General features: G+C 36.5%; 1 protein-coding gene across 2 annotated transcripts; it reads right to left on the bottom strand.

Annotated features, from left to right (window-relative positions):
* Positions 1-1,567: 1,567 nt before the first annotated feature.
* sfxn2 (sideroflexin 2) lies at positions 1,568-15,470 on the bottom strand. Of its 2 annotated transcripts, none has more exons than XM_032575306.1 (12): positions 15,281-15,470; positions 12,400-12,626; positions 11,148-11,318; positions 10,964-11,062; positions 9,733-9,808; positions 9,459-9,544; positions 8,561-8,621; positions 6,865-6,931; positions 6,726-6,775; positions 6,593-6,642; positions 6,456-6,503; positions 1,568-2,238 (listed from the first exon to the last, which is right to left on the bottom strand). In XM_032575306.1, exons 2-12 carry the CDS (start codon positions 12,552-12,554, stop codon positions 2,139-2,141), a joined length of 963 nt encoding a protein of 320 aa, XP_032431197.1. In that variant the 5' UTR covers positions 12,555-12,626; positions 15,281-15,470; the 3' UTR covers positions 1,568-2,138. The 2 variants fall into 2 exon arrangements, with proteins under 2 accessions (XP_032431197.1, XP_032431196.1); XM_032575305.1 differs by lacking the exon at positions 15,281-15,470 and adding an exon at positions 14,113-14,145.

Below are 15,470 nucleotides of genomic sequence, written 5' to 3'. Positions count from 1 at the left end.
CCGACTGCAAGCCAAGTTTTAGGTTAATACCTCTTTGGGAATTACCTTGTTGGAGCCAAACTGTTAATTTTGAGAATGAAATAGAGTCTGGATTCTCAGCTACTTTTTCAAGTTTTACTTTTGGGCACTCCTGCCAAAGTTTTAGGAGATTCTGTTAGTTTTTTGAGTTCCCAAGGCACTTTTCCGAGATCCAAAGTTCCCTTGCAAAGTCTTAAGACGGACAGCTCCCTGAATTACTTTGGCAAGATCCCACAAAGGTTTTACAAGAATCTGAGTTATAGTTGCATGCTCCCGCAGATATTTTTGCAATCCTCCTATGGACTTTTCCAAAATACCAAGTTACTTTTGTGAAATTCTGAGGTACTTTTGTGAGCTCCAGCACAAACATTACAAGATTTGTTGTTATTTTTATGAGATCCAAGCTTATTTTTGCAAGCTTGCTCAATAGGTGCTTAAGCAAGATCCTCAGTGAATTTTAAAAGATCTTACAAAACCTTTGCAGGAACTTGCAAAAAGTATTTCATGATCGTGACAAAAGCACCTTTATCTTTCCAGCAGTGTCTCAGTAAATAAGGTTAATTTTACACGAAAAGTCCTCTTTATTATATAAAAGGGAAGATTTTCAAATAATGTAGCAGTTTCCACACACTAACATTCCCTTTATGGAGTCAACAGGAGTTAAAGTAAAAAGAAAATAAATTAAAGCAGTAAAAGTTACAAGAGCAGATAAAGCCATGAATTAATCAGATTTCCTGTGCATCTTTTTTCCTGAATGGGCATTACATAAATCTGTTTCAGAGATTGATTTCTACATTTTATTATAAGAAACTTACTCACTTAAACAAATAAATACCACTTAATATTAACTTTTACCCTACCTTCAAGTGTTTTGTTGTCGAATTACCATTTTGAAATCAAGTGTTGCATTCTTGTTGGTTGTGCAGAAGGCTCTACTTCTGCTTTTCAAAGATGCACAGTTAGTCTCAGAAATGTCTCAATTTTGTAGAAAAAAAAACTTGGAAATTTCAGTGTCAAAAGTTGAACATTTTTGAAACTCAAACATTTTCACAAAAAAAAAATTCTAGAAAATTTCTGAGATTACTCAGACTTTTTTTCTAATATATTTTTGACTTTTCAAACTCAGAAATGTCAAAAAAAAAACTTTTTGAAAACTTCTAAGATTAATCTTTTGGTGGAAATGTATGCATTTATTTTCTTTCTACAATGACTCTAATACCATAGTTTGCAGCCATTTTGTTGTGCGAGTGTAAATGTTGAATTTTGGGGCATGACTAGCAGCAACTTATTTGGATTTAAAGAGACAAGACGCTCTAAAACAGTTCAAAATAGGCAGAACTGACGAGACTGAAATCTCACCATCTAAGAATGATTTTCTGCAAAAAAAAATAAAATTAATAAACATTTTATTTAGCCCACAGACATATAACCTGTTCAAGGAAGTGTAGCATAATAGGTCATCATTTATTAATGTATCTTAGTGCAAGGGGAAAAAACAAGACACAAGAGTAGTACTAGTTAAGCTTCTGAAAACACCACTCTGAAGCGCTCAGTTTTAAAACTGTGTGGGTTTTATTACAGGTCATGCCGAGTTAAACCGCCAGGTTGGCAACCATTTCAAATGAAACAGCAAATCTCCAGCATTACTCCTTTCTGGCACAAGAGAGCAGCAGCTTCCACTAGAATGAGAGACCGTTAAAGACTCATTGTGTTCATAAAGGCATTTTATGGTTCCACAGCGAAGCCAATGCTTCTTAACGTAAAAAAAAAAAAACAACTTGAGTTCGGCAGCGTTGCTCCTGTTGCTCTGTAAAAGGCACAGGGGGATCAGGACACCGGCGGCTCATTTTACAACAAAGAAAAGATCCACAAAGGCAAAGTAACACTGCGTTCCTGAGTTGAAATCGTTTGGTTTCAGAACAGCTGCCCTCTCTACAGAGAAGGGATTGGTGACAAAGAAAAGCTGAATACGACGGATAAGAAGCAGACTCTGAAATGAAATAAACCTATAAATTCTTTTAGATCAATGATTAAAAAATGGCGGCATGCTTTGTGAACGCGCTGACTGAAGCAGCCCATGCAGTGTGTGACAGTAGAAACAGCAAGCGGCCCTCTGACCCTCAGAGGCCTTTGTTGAAGTAAACTAGCTGGACTTTGTCTCCGTATTGAGACACGATGGCGTCTCTGAGCTCAGGCTCCAGCTTCGACACGGCCATGGAGCTGCAGGAGGAGAAAAAATACATTTAAAAAATAAAGAAAAAACATGATTAGTTAATGAAAACATACTGTTTAAACTGATTTACAACCATAAAATGTTTTAAATCAGTATCAGTATTATAATCATCATTATTATTCATATTGTTGCATCAAAATGATCATTTTATAAATTACTTTCATTATCATTCTTATTATAATCAAAAGTATTGCTACTTATATTAATACTATATCATTTTATAGTAACAACTGATGACAAATTTTACTACATAATCATTGTCCTTATCTCAGTTATTATTAATGTTCATATAATTCTAAATAACAGACAATTGTCCTGATTACAATTATTATATTATTATTTTTCTCATCATCAATATCTAAATGATCTTTGTTATTGTTCCTGTTATATTATTTATCTATGATATAATTAATAATAATGTAGGTAAAAAATAATAATAGTAATATTAATAATAATAACTATTAGTATTATATTTTTTACGTTATTGAATATTATTATTAGAATAGTATTAACAATATTATTGTTATTAACAACAATACTTATAAATTAATAATAATATTGGTAATAATATTATTATTAATAATAGTTGTAATCATAATAGTAGCAATTATTATTTATTTATCTATTAACTTTTTGGTAACACTTTATTTGACGGGTTGTGAATAAGACAGTCATGACACCGTTATAAACATGACATAACACCTGTCATAAACAGGACATAACACCTGTCATAAACATGAGTAACTCTTCATGAATATTTATGACTGTTGTCATAAAGTGTCATTCGGTAAATCATGACACTTTTAATACAAAGTTGACATAATTCAAAATGTTTTTGTTACGACAACTTGACATTAACCAAGAAATATTAAACTAGATTAAACTTTAGCTTTAATAACATAAAGCTACATAATTTTCAAAGTGTAATCAGTAATACTTTTATAACAAATTTATGTCAGATCATGATTTCTTGGTTAATGTCAAGTTTTCATAACAAAGACATTTTGAATAATGTCAACTTTGTATTAGGTGTCATGATTTACCGAATGACACTTTATGACAACAGTCAAGACTTACTCATGTTTATGACAGGTGTTACGTCATGTTTATGACAGGTGTTACGTCATGTTTATGACAGGTGTTACGTCATGTTTATGACAGGTGTTGTGTCATGTTTATGACAGGTGTTGTGTCATGTTTATGACAGGTGTTGTGTCATGTTTATGACAGGTGTTCTGTCCTGTTTAAGACAGGTGTTATGTCATGTTTATGACAGGTGTTATGTCATGTTTATGACAAGTGTTATGTCATGTTTATGACAGGTGTTATGTCATGTTTATGACAAGTGTTATGTCATGTTTATGACAAGTGTTATGTCCTATTTATGACAAGTGTTATGTCCTATTTATGACAGGTGTTCTGTCCTGTTTATGACAAGTGTTATGTCATGTTTATGACAAGTGTTATGTCATGTTTATGACAAGTGTTATGTCCTATTTATGACAGGTGTTCTGTCCTGTTTATGACAGGTGTTATGTCCTGTTTATGACAGGTGTTATGTCATGTTTATGACAAGTGTTATGTCCTATTTATGACAAGTGTTATGTCCTATTTATGACAGGTGTTCTGTCCTGTTTATGACAAGTGTTATGTCATGTTTATGACAAGTGTTATGTCATGTTTATGACAAGTGTTATGTCCTATTTATGACAGGTGTTCTGTCCTGTTTATGACAGGTGTTATGTCCTGTTTATGACAGGTGTTATGTCATGTTTATGACAAGTGTTATGTCCTATTTATGACAAGTGTTATGTCCTATTTATGACAGGTGTTCTGTCCTGTTTATGACAAGTGTTATGTCATGTTTATGACAAGTGTTATGTCATGTTTATGACAAGTGTTATGTCCTATTTATGACAGGTGTTCTGTCCTGTTTATGACAGGTGTTATGTCCTGTTTATGACAGGTGTTATGTCATGTTTATGACAAGTGTTATGTCCTATTTATGACAAGTGTTATGTCCTATTTATGACAGGTGTTCTGTCCTGTTTATGACAGGTGTTATGTCATGTTTATGACAAGTGTTATGTCCTATTTATGACAAGTGTTATGTCCTATTTATGACAGGTGTTCTGTCCTGTTTATGACAGGTGTTATGTCATGTTTATGACAAGTGTTATGTCCTATTTATGACAAGTGTTATGTCCTATTTATGACAGGTGTTCTGTCCTGTTTATGACAGGTGTTATGTCATGTTTATGACAAGTGTTATGTCCTATTTATGACAGGTGTTCTGTCCTGTTTATGACAGGTGTTATGTCATGTTTATGACAGGTGTTATGTCATGTTTATGACAAGTGTTATGTCCTGTTTATGACAGGTGTTATGTCATGTTTATGACAGGTGTTCTGTCCTGTTTATGACAGGTGTTATGTCATGTTTATGACAAGTGTTATGTCCTATTTATGACAAGTGTTATGTCCTGTTTATGACAGGTGTTATGTCATGTTTATGACAGGTGTTATGTCATGTTTATGACAAGTGTTATGTCCTATTTATGACAAGTGTTATGTCCTATTTATGACAGGTGTTCTGTCCTGTTTATGACAAGTGTTATGTCATGTTTATGACAGGTGTTATGTCATGTTTATGACAGGTGTTCTGTCCTGTTTATTACGGTGTCATGACAGTCTTATTCACAACCCGTCAAATAAAGTGTTACCGACTTTTTTTTTACACCTCATAAATATTAATGAGTGTCCTTTCTTCCTTACTGGATTCAAAACCAGATTCAAATTTATCTTAAATATCCAAGATATAAAGTGAAGCTGCTTGAAATACAATTCCTAAATTAATTATTCTTAATAAATAAACTATTTGGTTCTGGCCTATATTTACACTTTGATTAATGATTGAAGAGCGATAGTGAATTTCTGATCGTAGCTCCTAAATTGTTTGCTCGATTCGATTTCTCCCACACATTTAAAAGAAGCTAACTGTTGTAAAAAATGTAAGGGTCACTGGATGTCTTCTGAGAAGGACTTAAACTTTAATCAGCTGTCAAAGTTTTATTACAGCCGAATTATAAAATCTGCATCACTTCTTTTGTTAGCATGTGTCCCGTAAGATAATCCAAAGCATTTTAGCTCGCTGTTTTAAACTATTTGACGCTCACTTCTCTGCTCACAGCTCAGCTCCCCGTTATCATTTCCTCGTAGACATTTTATTTCAGCATCTGAAGTCAGATAACCGGGATTTATAGATTTGTTTGCAGGTCATAAAAACCATCTGCTAGCCAGACAGCAGGAGCAGTTTTACGACTGTTTAGTCATCCAAGTAAATCAACATGAATGCAGCGAGAAAAACATCTGGACTGCTCAATAACATTTAGCAGACTTTTTAATTTGGGAGTTTCTTTGCTGGTCTGAAGACTTTAAGATGCAATACAGTTTGAGTGATGGAGAGATCAATTTCAGAGCTTCACAAAATACTGCAGAGAGCATTAAAATAAGTCAAAGTTACAGGTTTGCATACATTAATCAAAGAAGTGTTGGGGGGGGAAGAGGGATTTTATTGAAATTATTCCGACGGTCACAAGGATGGAAAGAAAATAGAGAGTGAAAGAGAAAACGAGAGAAGGAAAGAAAGAGCAAAATAGTCAGACAGTGAGAAAAAAGTGTGAAAGGAAGCAAAAAAGTAAGGGAAAGTGAAAGGACAGTGAAAAAGAATATGCAAAAATGGAAGAAAGGAATAAACTATATATTAGTATACAGATGTTTATATTACTTTTTGATATGTCTATATTCAGCAGGAGTATATTTTGTTTCTGCGCTGCTGTAACAAGTAAATTTCCCCACTCTGGCATTAATAAAGAAATATTTTATTCTATTCTATTCAAAGAAAGAATAAACTAGTCCAGATCTAGAAAATACTGCATTCAGATTTTTTTTCCAGATTGCATTAGAAGCCTAAATATTGTCACTAAGTGACAATATCAAAGGAAAATCATGAGGCCTTGGCTCAAGACTTTCTACAGCGCTGAACTTGCTTGGCATCTTTAACAGCTCACAGATTGTAATTTTCTCTCCCCATTTCCAACTTGTTTGACTCAATCAGACATAGAGTCAAAAGGGACAGCGAAAACCTGCGTGTGATGAGGCGTTTGAATGTGGCAGCAGGTGAAAGGACGAGATATTTTCATTACCATCGCTGAGGGAACAGGGAGCAGGCCGCCGGCACCATGAAGATCAGACTTTTAAAGGAAAGGAAATATACAAGTCACCACTTAAAAACTGTGGAAGCCATTAAAACTAATGTGACCCTGTGACCTTCTGTACTCACAAGACTCCCACCAGCATGACCTGAATTGGTCCGTGAAGAAACGTGATTCTCTGTTAACGGGCGGAAAGCGACGTGAGGACGGGCGGACACATTTACCTGACATTAGCACACTGATGGAGACAAACGATCTGACCTGCATGAACTTGTACTTTTCCAGCCTCTGCATGATGATGGGGAGGATGACTAGGAGAGGAAGTAAAGGGAGTCAAAACAGGAAAGGGGAATAAATCTCAACATGATGATGATAAAGAAGGAGCAACTGTGTTTCATACTCATTCCTGGTGCTGCCATGGTGATCCGGGAGATGACCACCTGAGTGATGCCTTTTACTGCTGCTTTCTGCAGGTGAGAGATGAGATTTCACGGTGAAAAATAGAAATTAAAGGTAACCTGTTATGCTTCCCTGAACTGGTTAGGGTAGGTCTATGGGCTACTCAAAATATATTAATCATTTTATATATATTAATCAATATATATTTTTTTTTTGCACAAAATTATTCTTCGATAAGAATCTTGTCACTTTAACTCCACATAAGCTGCTGGTGGCCACGGCAACTCATCGCTGCAAACAGATGCACAGTTATATAGCTGTACATGTTTAAAAAGCAGAAGTGGAGCCTCCTGCACAACCAACAAGAATGCAGCAACTGGTTTCCGTATGCCAAGTTAACAATAAAACACTTGTCTTTTCCAGCAGCCATTGTACAGCCCAGGCTGTCGCAATAACAAATTTTGCTGAATGATAAATTTTCCCAGTAATTCTTGCGATGGATGATAATTTAGCTGTTTTCACACCATTTTCGAGTAATATATTGATGATAGCATAATAATGCAAGTTTGAGCTTTCAAAGCTCAATTCATTTAAATGTTTTAAGGAACTCTTAACACTGCCACTGGAAGATATTTTAAATGTCCAAAATAAAACATGGCAACCAAAAACAATAAATAAGAACCACGTACAACTGAAACCATAAATGAAACTGATTATAATGTCTTTGTAAATAAATTTGCCCTTGAAAAAATAACAATCAGGATGGAAATGATCAACCTCATTTAATTTATCATGTGATTAACTGATTCATTTCTTACTGCAAACAGCGGTAAAACCAGCTGAGGAAATGTGCTGTAGCTCTGCTTGGGTTGCTAGGTGTGTTGCTAGGTGATGACCTGGGCTCAGCTGGGGTTGCTAGGTACCAGAGCAATGCTGCTGACTTTTGAAATGGGCTAATTTTCTAGACACCAAAAAAGCAGCAACTTATTGCTAAAAAATGTCCGGGTGTTTTTTTTTTTTTAAGCGCTTTGGCTGATTTTAGAATCAGTTGGGACACAAAATGTGAAACTTACATTTCATCCAGGTATTAACTTTAAATAAATGTGTGGGACAAAAGTCATTAGAAGATTTTTTTCTTAGTTTTTCAGTCAATCAGTGGTAGCTAAAGAACAAGGATTGTCCATTTCTGATTAGAAAAAAAAAGGAAAGCAGCAGAATTAATTAGTTTCCCCTGACAATCCTGAAGAGTAAATCTGAACATTTTCCTTTTTCACAAGCCAGCAGGTTTACTTTTGATGCAAAGCCCTGCTAGATAAAACAAGGCAGCTCAAGTGTATAAAAAAGTTCTTCAAATGTGTTATTCTTTTAATCACAATTTTAAAAACTAAACTTTTTCTATCTTTAACCCAACATTTATCATCCTTAGTTGAGCTGAAAAACAAAAGTATCTTAGTACAAAAAGAGTAAAAACTTGTGAAGACGTTTTAAAAGTGATCTATGTCAAAATCACAGTTAATTCCATATAACACGACTCTAATCTGTAAGCAATGGAAAGGCATAACAAAACTATTGAGGTCATTTTTCTCAAATTCCAAAACAATATTACTATTATGAACTAATAAGTGAAGTCATAAGATTAAACTTAGTTCAAGCCTCTTAAATTCTACAGTTATAAATGTAGGTTATGATGTGCTGACCTTTGAGTGACCCAGTTTGTTGCCGTTTTCATCCGTGACAGCGATGCCATTCAGAATTTCCCTGAAAAATACCAAAAATGGACGAATTTTAGAGACATTCTCAGAATGTGATCCAGTTTTTGACTTCTGTGGTCTGGACTGAAGATGGTGGAGAAAAGCAATGAAGATCAACATGCAGATGAAGCAATAAATTAGTTAAATGGTTTATCAGGACGTGCATTGTAGCTTTTAAGTCAGACAGCTAATAAGTAGATGTGTAAAAAGCGTTGATGAGTGTTTCCAGTAAAACAAGATATCCAAGATATTCAACCAGACCACAAGAGCCTTAAATTAGTCCAGAAGCATAATGTGGCCTGATGATGTATCAAAAACAACTCAGAAATATGAGATAAATCTAGTCCTTTGTCAAAAACACAAAATCTTACCAAGTAGTTTTGGTCAAGTTTGTGGTGTGAATATTTTAGTGCACTTGAAATAAGACAAAACTAACTTGCAAGTAACTATTCAGCAAGATATAGGAGCTTGTTTTAAATAAATTATTGCTTAATATTGATAAAAATGTTCTAGTTCCACTCATAAATGCTTTATGTCATAGGTGAAATAATCTCCCAGTGAAACTACTACTTTTTCGGTCAATATTAAAACAAGCCCATATATCTTACTGAAAGCTGTAATTTTGTTTTGTCTTATTTCTAGCAAACTAAGATATTTGCACCAGAAACCCGACCAAAAATACTTTTTTGGTAATATTTTGTGTTTTTGCAACATAGGTTTTATTTCAAGTAAGGTTTTATTTAGGAAACTTCTTATGCAAATGCATTAAAAAGCTTTTGGTTGTATGGCGGCACAATGTAGCAAGGATTTATGGGTGAAGCAAGTTCCACGACGGAGGACTCACTGCTGCCGCATCATGGGAATGTTGACACAGTTGGCTGCTGCCACGGCAGCAAACGGGACCCAGCGAGCCACGAGAGGAGGAGCTTTCTGCAGAACAAATCATCATAAACACCAATGATCTCCCAGGTAATCTACATCGCATGATAAAATAACACTGATCTGTTGTAGTTTTAGCACGCCAGCCTGAAAACTGAACCAATCGGACTGCTAGCTTGAGGTGTGATGTGCAGAGGGACCAGTTCGTGCTGAATGAACTCCTCTGTGTGTGTTTGTACCTTTGTGTAAAGGTTGAGTCCAACTGCTGTTGCTAAAGCTGTGCTGGTTGCTGTAACGTAAGCCACTCCGATCTGCCTGAGGAACAGGACAAAAGCTCTTAAAACGGCCTCAACAACACATTTTCAGTCAATTCAAGAATCAAAGTTCGTGAAGCATTTCTGATCGGATGTTTATTGAAGTTAAAATCTCATTTTGTCCCACAGATACATCCTCACTGCTGATACCAAAGCCTCCTATCTTATGAATAAAGCATTACCTGAAACCTCTTCGAAGACAAAAGGTAGCTTTGCCTGTGTCTCATTTGTCTAATTACTTTCAAATTAAATAATCAGTTTAATTTAAGTCTTTAAAATTGTAATGAAACAGTGTTGTGCTCGTCGCCCAGCAGGTAGGTTTTTAGCACCAACAATGTAGCTTTACACTTTACATCATTTTATTTTGTTTCAAGTGTCTCCATAGTATTTTCTACATGAGCAATGTTACTGCAGAGCCAAACAGTTTTCCCTATAAACAGAAAACTGCACAGCTGGCCCTGTGTTCACCCACATACGACTGATAAGGCCGAGCCGATCTAAACCGAACTGAGCTGGTTGAACCCGGGAGCTGATAACATTTGTAAGTTGAGCTTTAATGTTTAAGTGAAATCCCAACAAGATCCTTTCTTCTTGTAATTTTCATGTAGGAAAAATAATATTTGGTGAACAGAAATATAATTTCAACAACAAAGTATTTATTAGGTGAATTGTAGAGCAAAACAAAAAAAATTATGTGGCCAGAAAAGAGCTAATTTCTTCCAAAAATCATATTTACGAGAATAAAGTTTGATGTTTTCTAATGTCAAAAAGTTGTAAATATGCAGGAAAACATATTTTCAATGATTGAAGGCAAAAATCTATAATATTAAAATATGATATGATGACATTATGAAGTCAAAAGTTTGTCAGATGTCAGGAAAACAGGTTACAGTTGATGGATGGATGAAAAATGAAAACGAATGGATGGATGAAAAATGAACAAAAGAATGGATGGATGGAGGGAGGGAGGGAGGGATGAAAAATAAAAACGAATGGATGATGCATAGATGGATGGAGGGAGGGATGAAAAATGAACAAACGAATGGATGGATGGATGGATGGATGGATGGATGGATGGATGGATGGATGGATGGATGGATGGATGGATGGATGGATGGATGGATGGATGGATGCGCAGCTTTATTCTGGTTCTCACTTTGGGGAAATGGGCGAGGCGGCGTTGCGGTTGGTGTAGTTGACCAGAGCGTTGAAGGACTGGTTGACCCACTGCCAGAACACCACAGCAGGAACGGTCCTGAAACCAGAGCAGCGGGTTCAGCTTCCGCTTCACAGCAGGAAGGAAAGATACGTGGAGGTGGTTCCGGTCCGGTCCCAGCTACCTGTAGAACTGCAGCATGAAGCCTGTGATGGCCATGCCTCCGGGGACCTGGAAGGACATGCGGCCGATGAGGTTCATGCGGTCCCCCGTGTCTGGGTGGAAGGCCGAATCATACAACTTCTTTGCATAGTACAGCTGCTCCACTGAAGTACCTGGGGGAGTGGATCCTGCCCTGCGCAGAACCACAGAACGATACCACTCAGGTATAGTGCAGCAGATGATTAAATACTTCAGCAAATCGTTCACATACGGCGACAAGAACCCAACGTGGCACAGATCTTTCCAGAGGCTTGTCTTTTTGAAAAAGCAAAACAAAACATAAGACATTGAAAAATTCAAGATGGCCGCCATGGTCTTCAAGGAAAATTTATTTTTGTACTAAATTTGCTAATGGATGGTCAAACCATACTTAGTTGCACCCACAGAATCGTTTTTATATATTTTTTTATTTTCCAAGATGGCCACCAACATTTTATTTTTTTTTAAATAAAATTGATGATTAGATGAATGTGTTTGGTGTCAAAGTTTGAATATTTTTCACAAAGAAGTCATATATATTTTCTTGTCCTTGTGTTTTCTGGTTTTCAAAATGGCCACTGTGGTTGTAATGGATAAATAAATGATGGCACTAAAATCTTTAGCAGTTATTACAAGTGAAGTGCACAGCTGACCAAAACATTAGGCTCACTGACCTCTAATTCGCTAAACAATTAGCAAATCGTTTACCTAAATAATTTGCTAATTGCTTAGTAGAGCTAACGGGGTTAAGCTATTGATTAGCAGAGCTAATGCTAAACTGAAAAACACAAAAATTTGCAGAAGCTAACACTAACCATTGAGACAACTGACTCTCAACCTGTTGTACATCTTCATCTCCTTCCAGTTGACGACAATGTCTTCAGTTTCTAATTTTGCAACATATTATTACTTTAAAATTGCATAAATAGGATGACCAAAGCAGAAAACATCTGATGTGACAAAGATCATCCCAGTCATGGAAATGGGTAACATTTTATGGCAATGATTGGTTAAAAAGGCTCAAAAATGGCAGCCATCTTGAAAAATGGTTGTCATCTTGAAATCCAAGTAGTTAATGGAAAACATGAAGAACATACAACCTGAGGGGCGAGCATGCAAACTTTTCTGCTTGTATCAAATAATGATTTCTATAGTAAAGTGCTGCACTGGAGGGAAAAAAAGAGGAAATGCTCCTCCCAGATGTTACAGGTGGAGTTACCGTCATTTTTTCTCACCTGCAGCTTTCTACTAGCGCTTTGGCTTCATCCAGCCGTGAGTCTGGGAGGACCGCGGTTCTGCAGTCGGTGATGTTAAAGAAGTGCTTCAGCCGCCCCATAAAGGTGGACTGATCCCACCGGGGAGCATCGATGTCGAAGGAGCTCAGAGCCATTTTGTTTGTCAAAGTCAGGCTTCTTGCACCTTGTTCGCCCTGAAGGACGTCACCAGGAGCCCCAGACGAAACCTGAGGACCAACAGAATATTCTCCAATTAAAGATACTACATATTTTTTACAGTCTGCATAACCATCAAACTTCTGCACTTCTCAGATTTGCTGGAAACATCCAGCGTACTCTCATAGCCCCGAACAAAAACAAACTCCCATTTCCCCTTGAAACAATTTGAAGGCCCAACAGACTTTCACTGGAAATCATTGACCACCTCCTGCTAAATCCTTCCATCGGCAGCCTTTTTGTGTTTCTGCAGCTGCTGCGCTTCATCTTAATCGCCAAGACGAACCAAAACCTGCTGAATAAGCAGTAGAAAATCCAAACTATCCTCTGTATGTGAAATGAAACCTTAAAGTTTCAGGTTAAAACAGGAAAGAAAGAAAAGCACATATATATCTATAGTGTCTGACTGAAACTGGATTGTTTCTAAAGCTGTTTGTTCAGAAAGTAGATTAAAGGGCTGCAGATGCTGGTGGGAAACACAGAGTACAACCCAAGATTCAACTGCTCTGTTCACAGTGTCACAAAACTGATTTAAAGTGCAGATGAAAGGATCAGGAGGGTGCAGCAAAAATTATGAGCAGGGATAATTATCTCTTTAGCATAAACATTGATTATTCACTATATGTGGAACTTGCAATAAGGTCTGTTTTAACAGCATTAGTGATAATTACCCAAATATCCCTCAAACATTGCCTTTTTTTATTAATTATTTAAATTCTGAAGCAAAATAAGCAACAGGATGCAGCAGGGAGCACTTATAAAGGCAAATAAGCCATTTTAAACTTTATAAAAGCAAATAAGACAAAACAAATAGTATTTTTACTGAGAAAAAACAATCATCCAGAAACAAATAAACCAGATAAAAACAGAAATATGTAGCTGCAACCAACCAACAACCAATATACAAGGTGCCAAATTAAAAAAATAGAAAAATACTTCAACAGTAACGTGAACGTCTAATTTTTCTGGAAAAGGAAAACCTTTGTGTTGATTAGTGATGCCAAATGGTTTAAGATTTTCCCTCTTTTATTTGATTTGGCAGAGATATTTGTTTTTGTAAAGACCCAGCTATGCGTGTACAAAACTTAAACTGCGGAGATTATGCCTTATTTTGGGGCTTTTTATTTCATACCAACATTAAACATAAATAAATGTTTATGTAGCCTTCCAAATGAAACAATCATCGATACAAAATAAACAATGATAACAAAACAGCGGCATGTGAGCAAAAGAGAGAAAATGCTGAGTGGTTATGATGACAGAAACGTAAGGAACTAAAATCTCCGATCTCTGAAGTCTCATTCTTTAAATTCAAAATCAGACATTGTTGAGTGAGAAATAAAATGTCTGCAAATGGAAACAGTACACTGCTCATGCTATAATGACAAAAATATTCTGGAGTGATCCTGAAATGTCTGTGAAGCCGTGCCCTGATGTCTGCCTGGTTTCTCCCTGCAACAAATGTCTTTTTCTCACCAAGTTACAATCTCTCCTTACCTGCAGACCCTGCATCATCGTCCCTGCTGCTGGCCTCTGGTCTAATGTCTCCTCCCTGACTTTGTTCTATCTATTGCAACAATAAAAAAATCCTTAAATATGTGAAAAACAATAGTGTGCAAAACTTCTGCACAGAAATGAAAGAGGCATTAAATAACCAGCAAAGGATGGAATATTTTTCAGATGAAAGTAGCTATAGTTCATAATAATCAGGTAAAAGTGAAAAGTATAGCAGAGTAAAGCTAATCTCTTGGTTTGCTTGGAAATGTTGCAAAGTTTTTGGCATTTCACTGGTTTGTTGCTATGATTCTAACATACCAAAACCAACACTGCACATCACCACAAACACACCATCCCCACACTTAAACATGGTAGTGGCAGCATTATGTTGAGGGGATGTTTTTCCAGCACATATAAGGAAGCTGGACGGAAATACAACCTCCAAGATAAGACCTTAGGCTGGAAAGTAGGATGGTGTATTAGGGCCACTGTATATAGAAATAATGACGAGTAAATTTCCACAATAAAGCTCACAAATTTTGAGATTAATCTCAAAATTTCTGAGTTTTTGTTTTTTTTCTGGCAAATTTTCCACTTTCAGACTTAGAAACTTCCCTGTCTTTTCAAAAATAATTTCTGAGATTTCATTGGCTAAAATTTCTTTTTTTCTATCTAAAATAGCCACAATACAAGGAAAAAACACTTGAGACTTTAGTAGAGATTTCCAAAGATGAACGAGCAGCAAAGGCTCGCTGTAGTCTATCCAGGTAGATCTAGTTTGCACAGATATACTGCAGATTTACTTGCATTCATTTTCCACCACTGGTTACTACAGTTTAGGATTTACTCAGGCTTGACAAACCAGATCTGCAGGTCAGAGCACATCCAGCATATCTGGACAAATTTCCAATACCGATTTCAAAGACGTGCATCCAGCTTGGGTTAAATAAAAAAGAATCACGTGTTTGGACCGGAATCATTTGGCCTGTGGAGTGTAAAAAGGGATCGTTCAAAGAAACACGCCAGACTGAGCAGAAAGTGATGAAACACAGTTACCAGCTCAGTCTGACACTCCTCCACTAACCCACCTCTTGTAAACCGGCGAGAACCAAACCCAACACATGAGGAACGAACCGCAGCCTCAGCTTTACAGCCAGTTAAGAATTACCTCCGTGACGTGTTTTTCCTGCTGCCAGCGTGGGAGAGGAAAACTATGAACATCCACGAGCGAGCGTAGCTCACAATAACCAAAATGTTGGGGTGTTTATTTGTTTTTATCTGTAGGACATTTAGCACGCAGCTAAACAAACATGCTCTTCGTACGTGAAACTGGTGCTGCGTTCAGGTGAAATGGTTAA

Source organism: Xiphophorus hellerii, chromosome 10, assembly GCF_003331165.1.
Source record: "Xiphophorus hellerii strain 12219 chromosome 10, Xiphophorus_hellerii-4.1, whole genome shotgun sequence".
NCBI classification, from domain to species: domain Eukaryota; kingdom Metazoa; phylum Chordata; class Actinopteri; order Cyprinodontiformes; family Poeciliidae; genus Xiphophorus; species Xiphophorus hellerii.
The sequence above is the reverse complement of the archived record's forward strand: the minus strand, read 5'-3'. Positions and strand labels throughout refer to the sequence as shown.

Bases quoted from the DNA above. Each gene is read 5' to 3' on its own strand.
- sfxn2 (XM_032575305.1), bottom strand. The intron at 11,063-11,147 runs GTAGCTGGGACC...CTCTGGTTTCAG, and splicing joins TTCATGCTGCAGTTCTACAG to GACCGTTCCTGCTGTGGTGT. The intron at 6,504-6,592 runs GTGAGTACAGAA...TTCCTTTAAAAG, and splicing joins GTCATGCTGGTGGGAGTCTT to TCTGATCTTCATGGTGCCGG.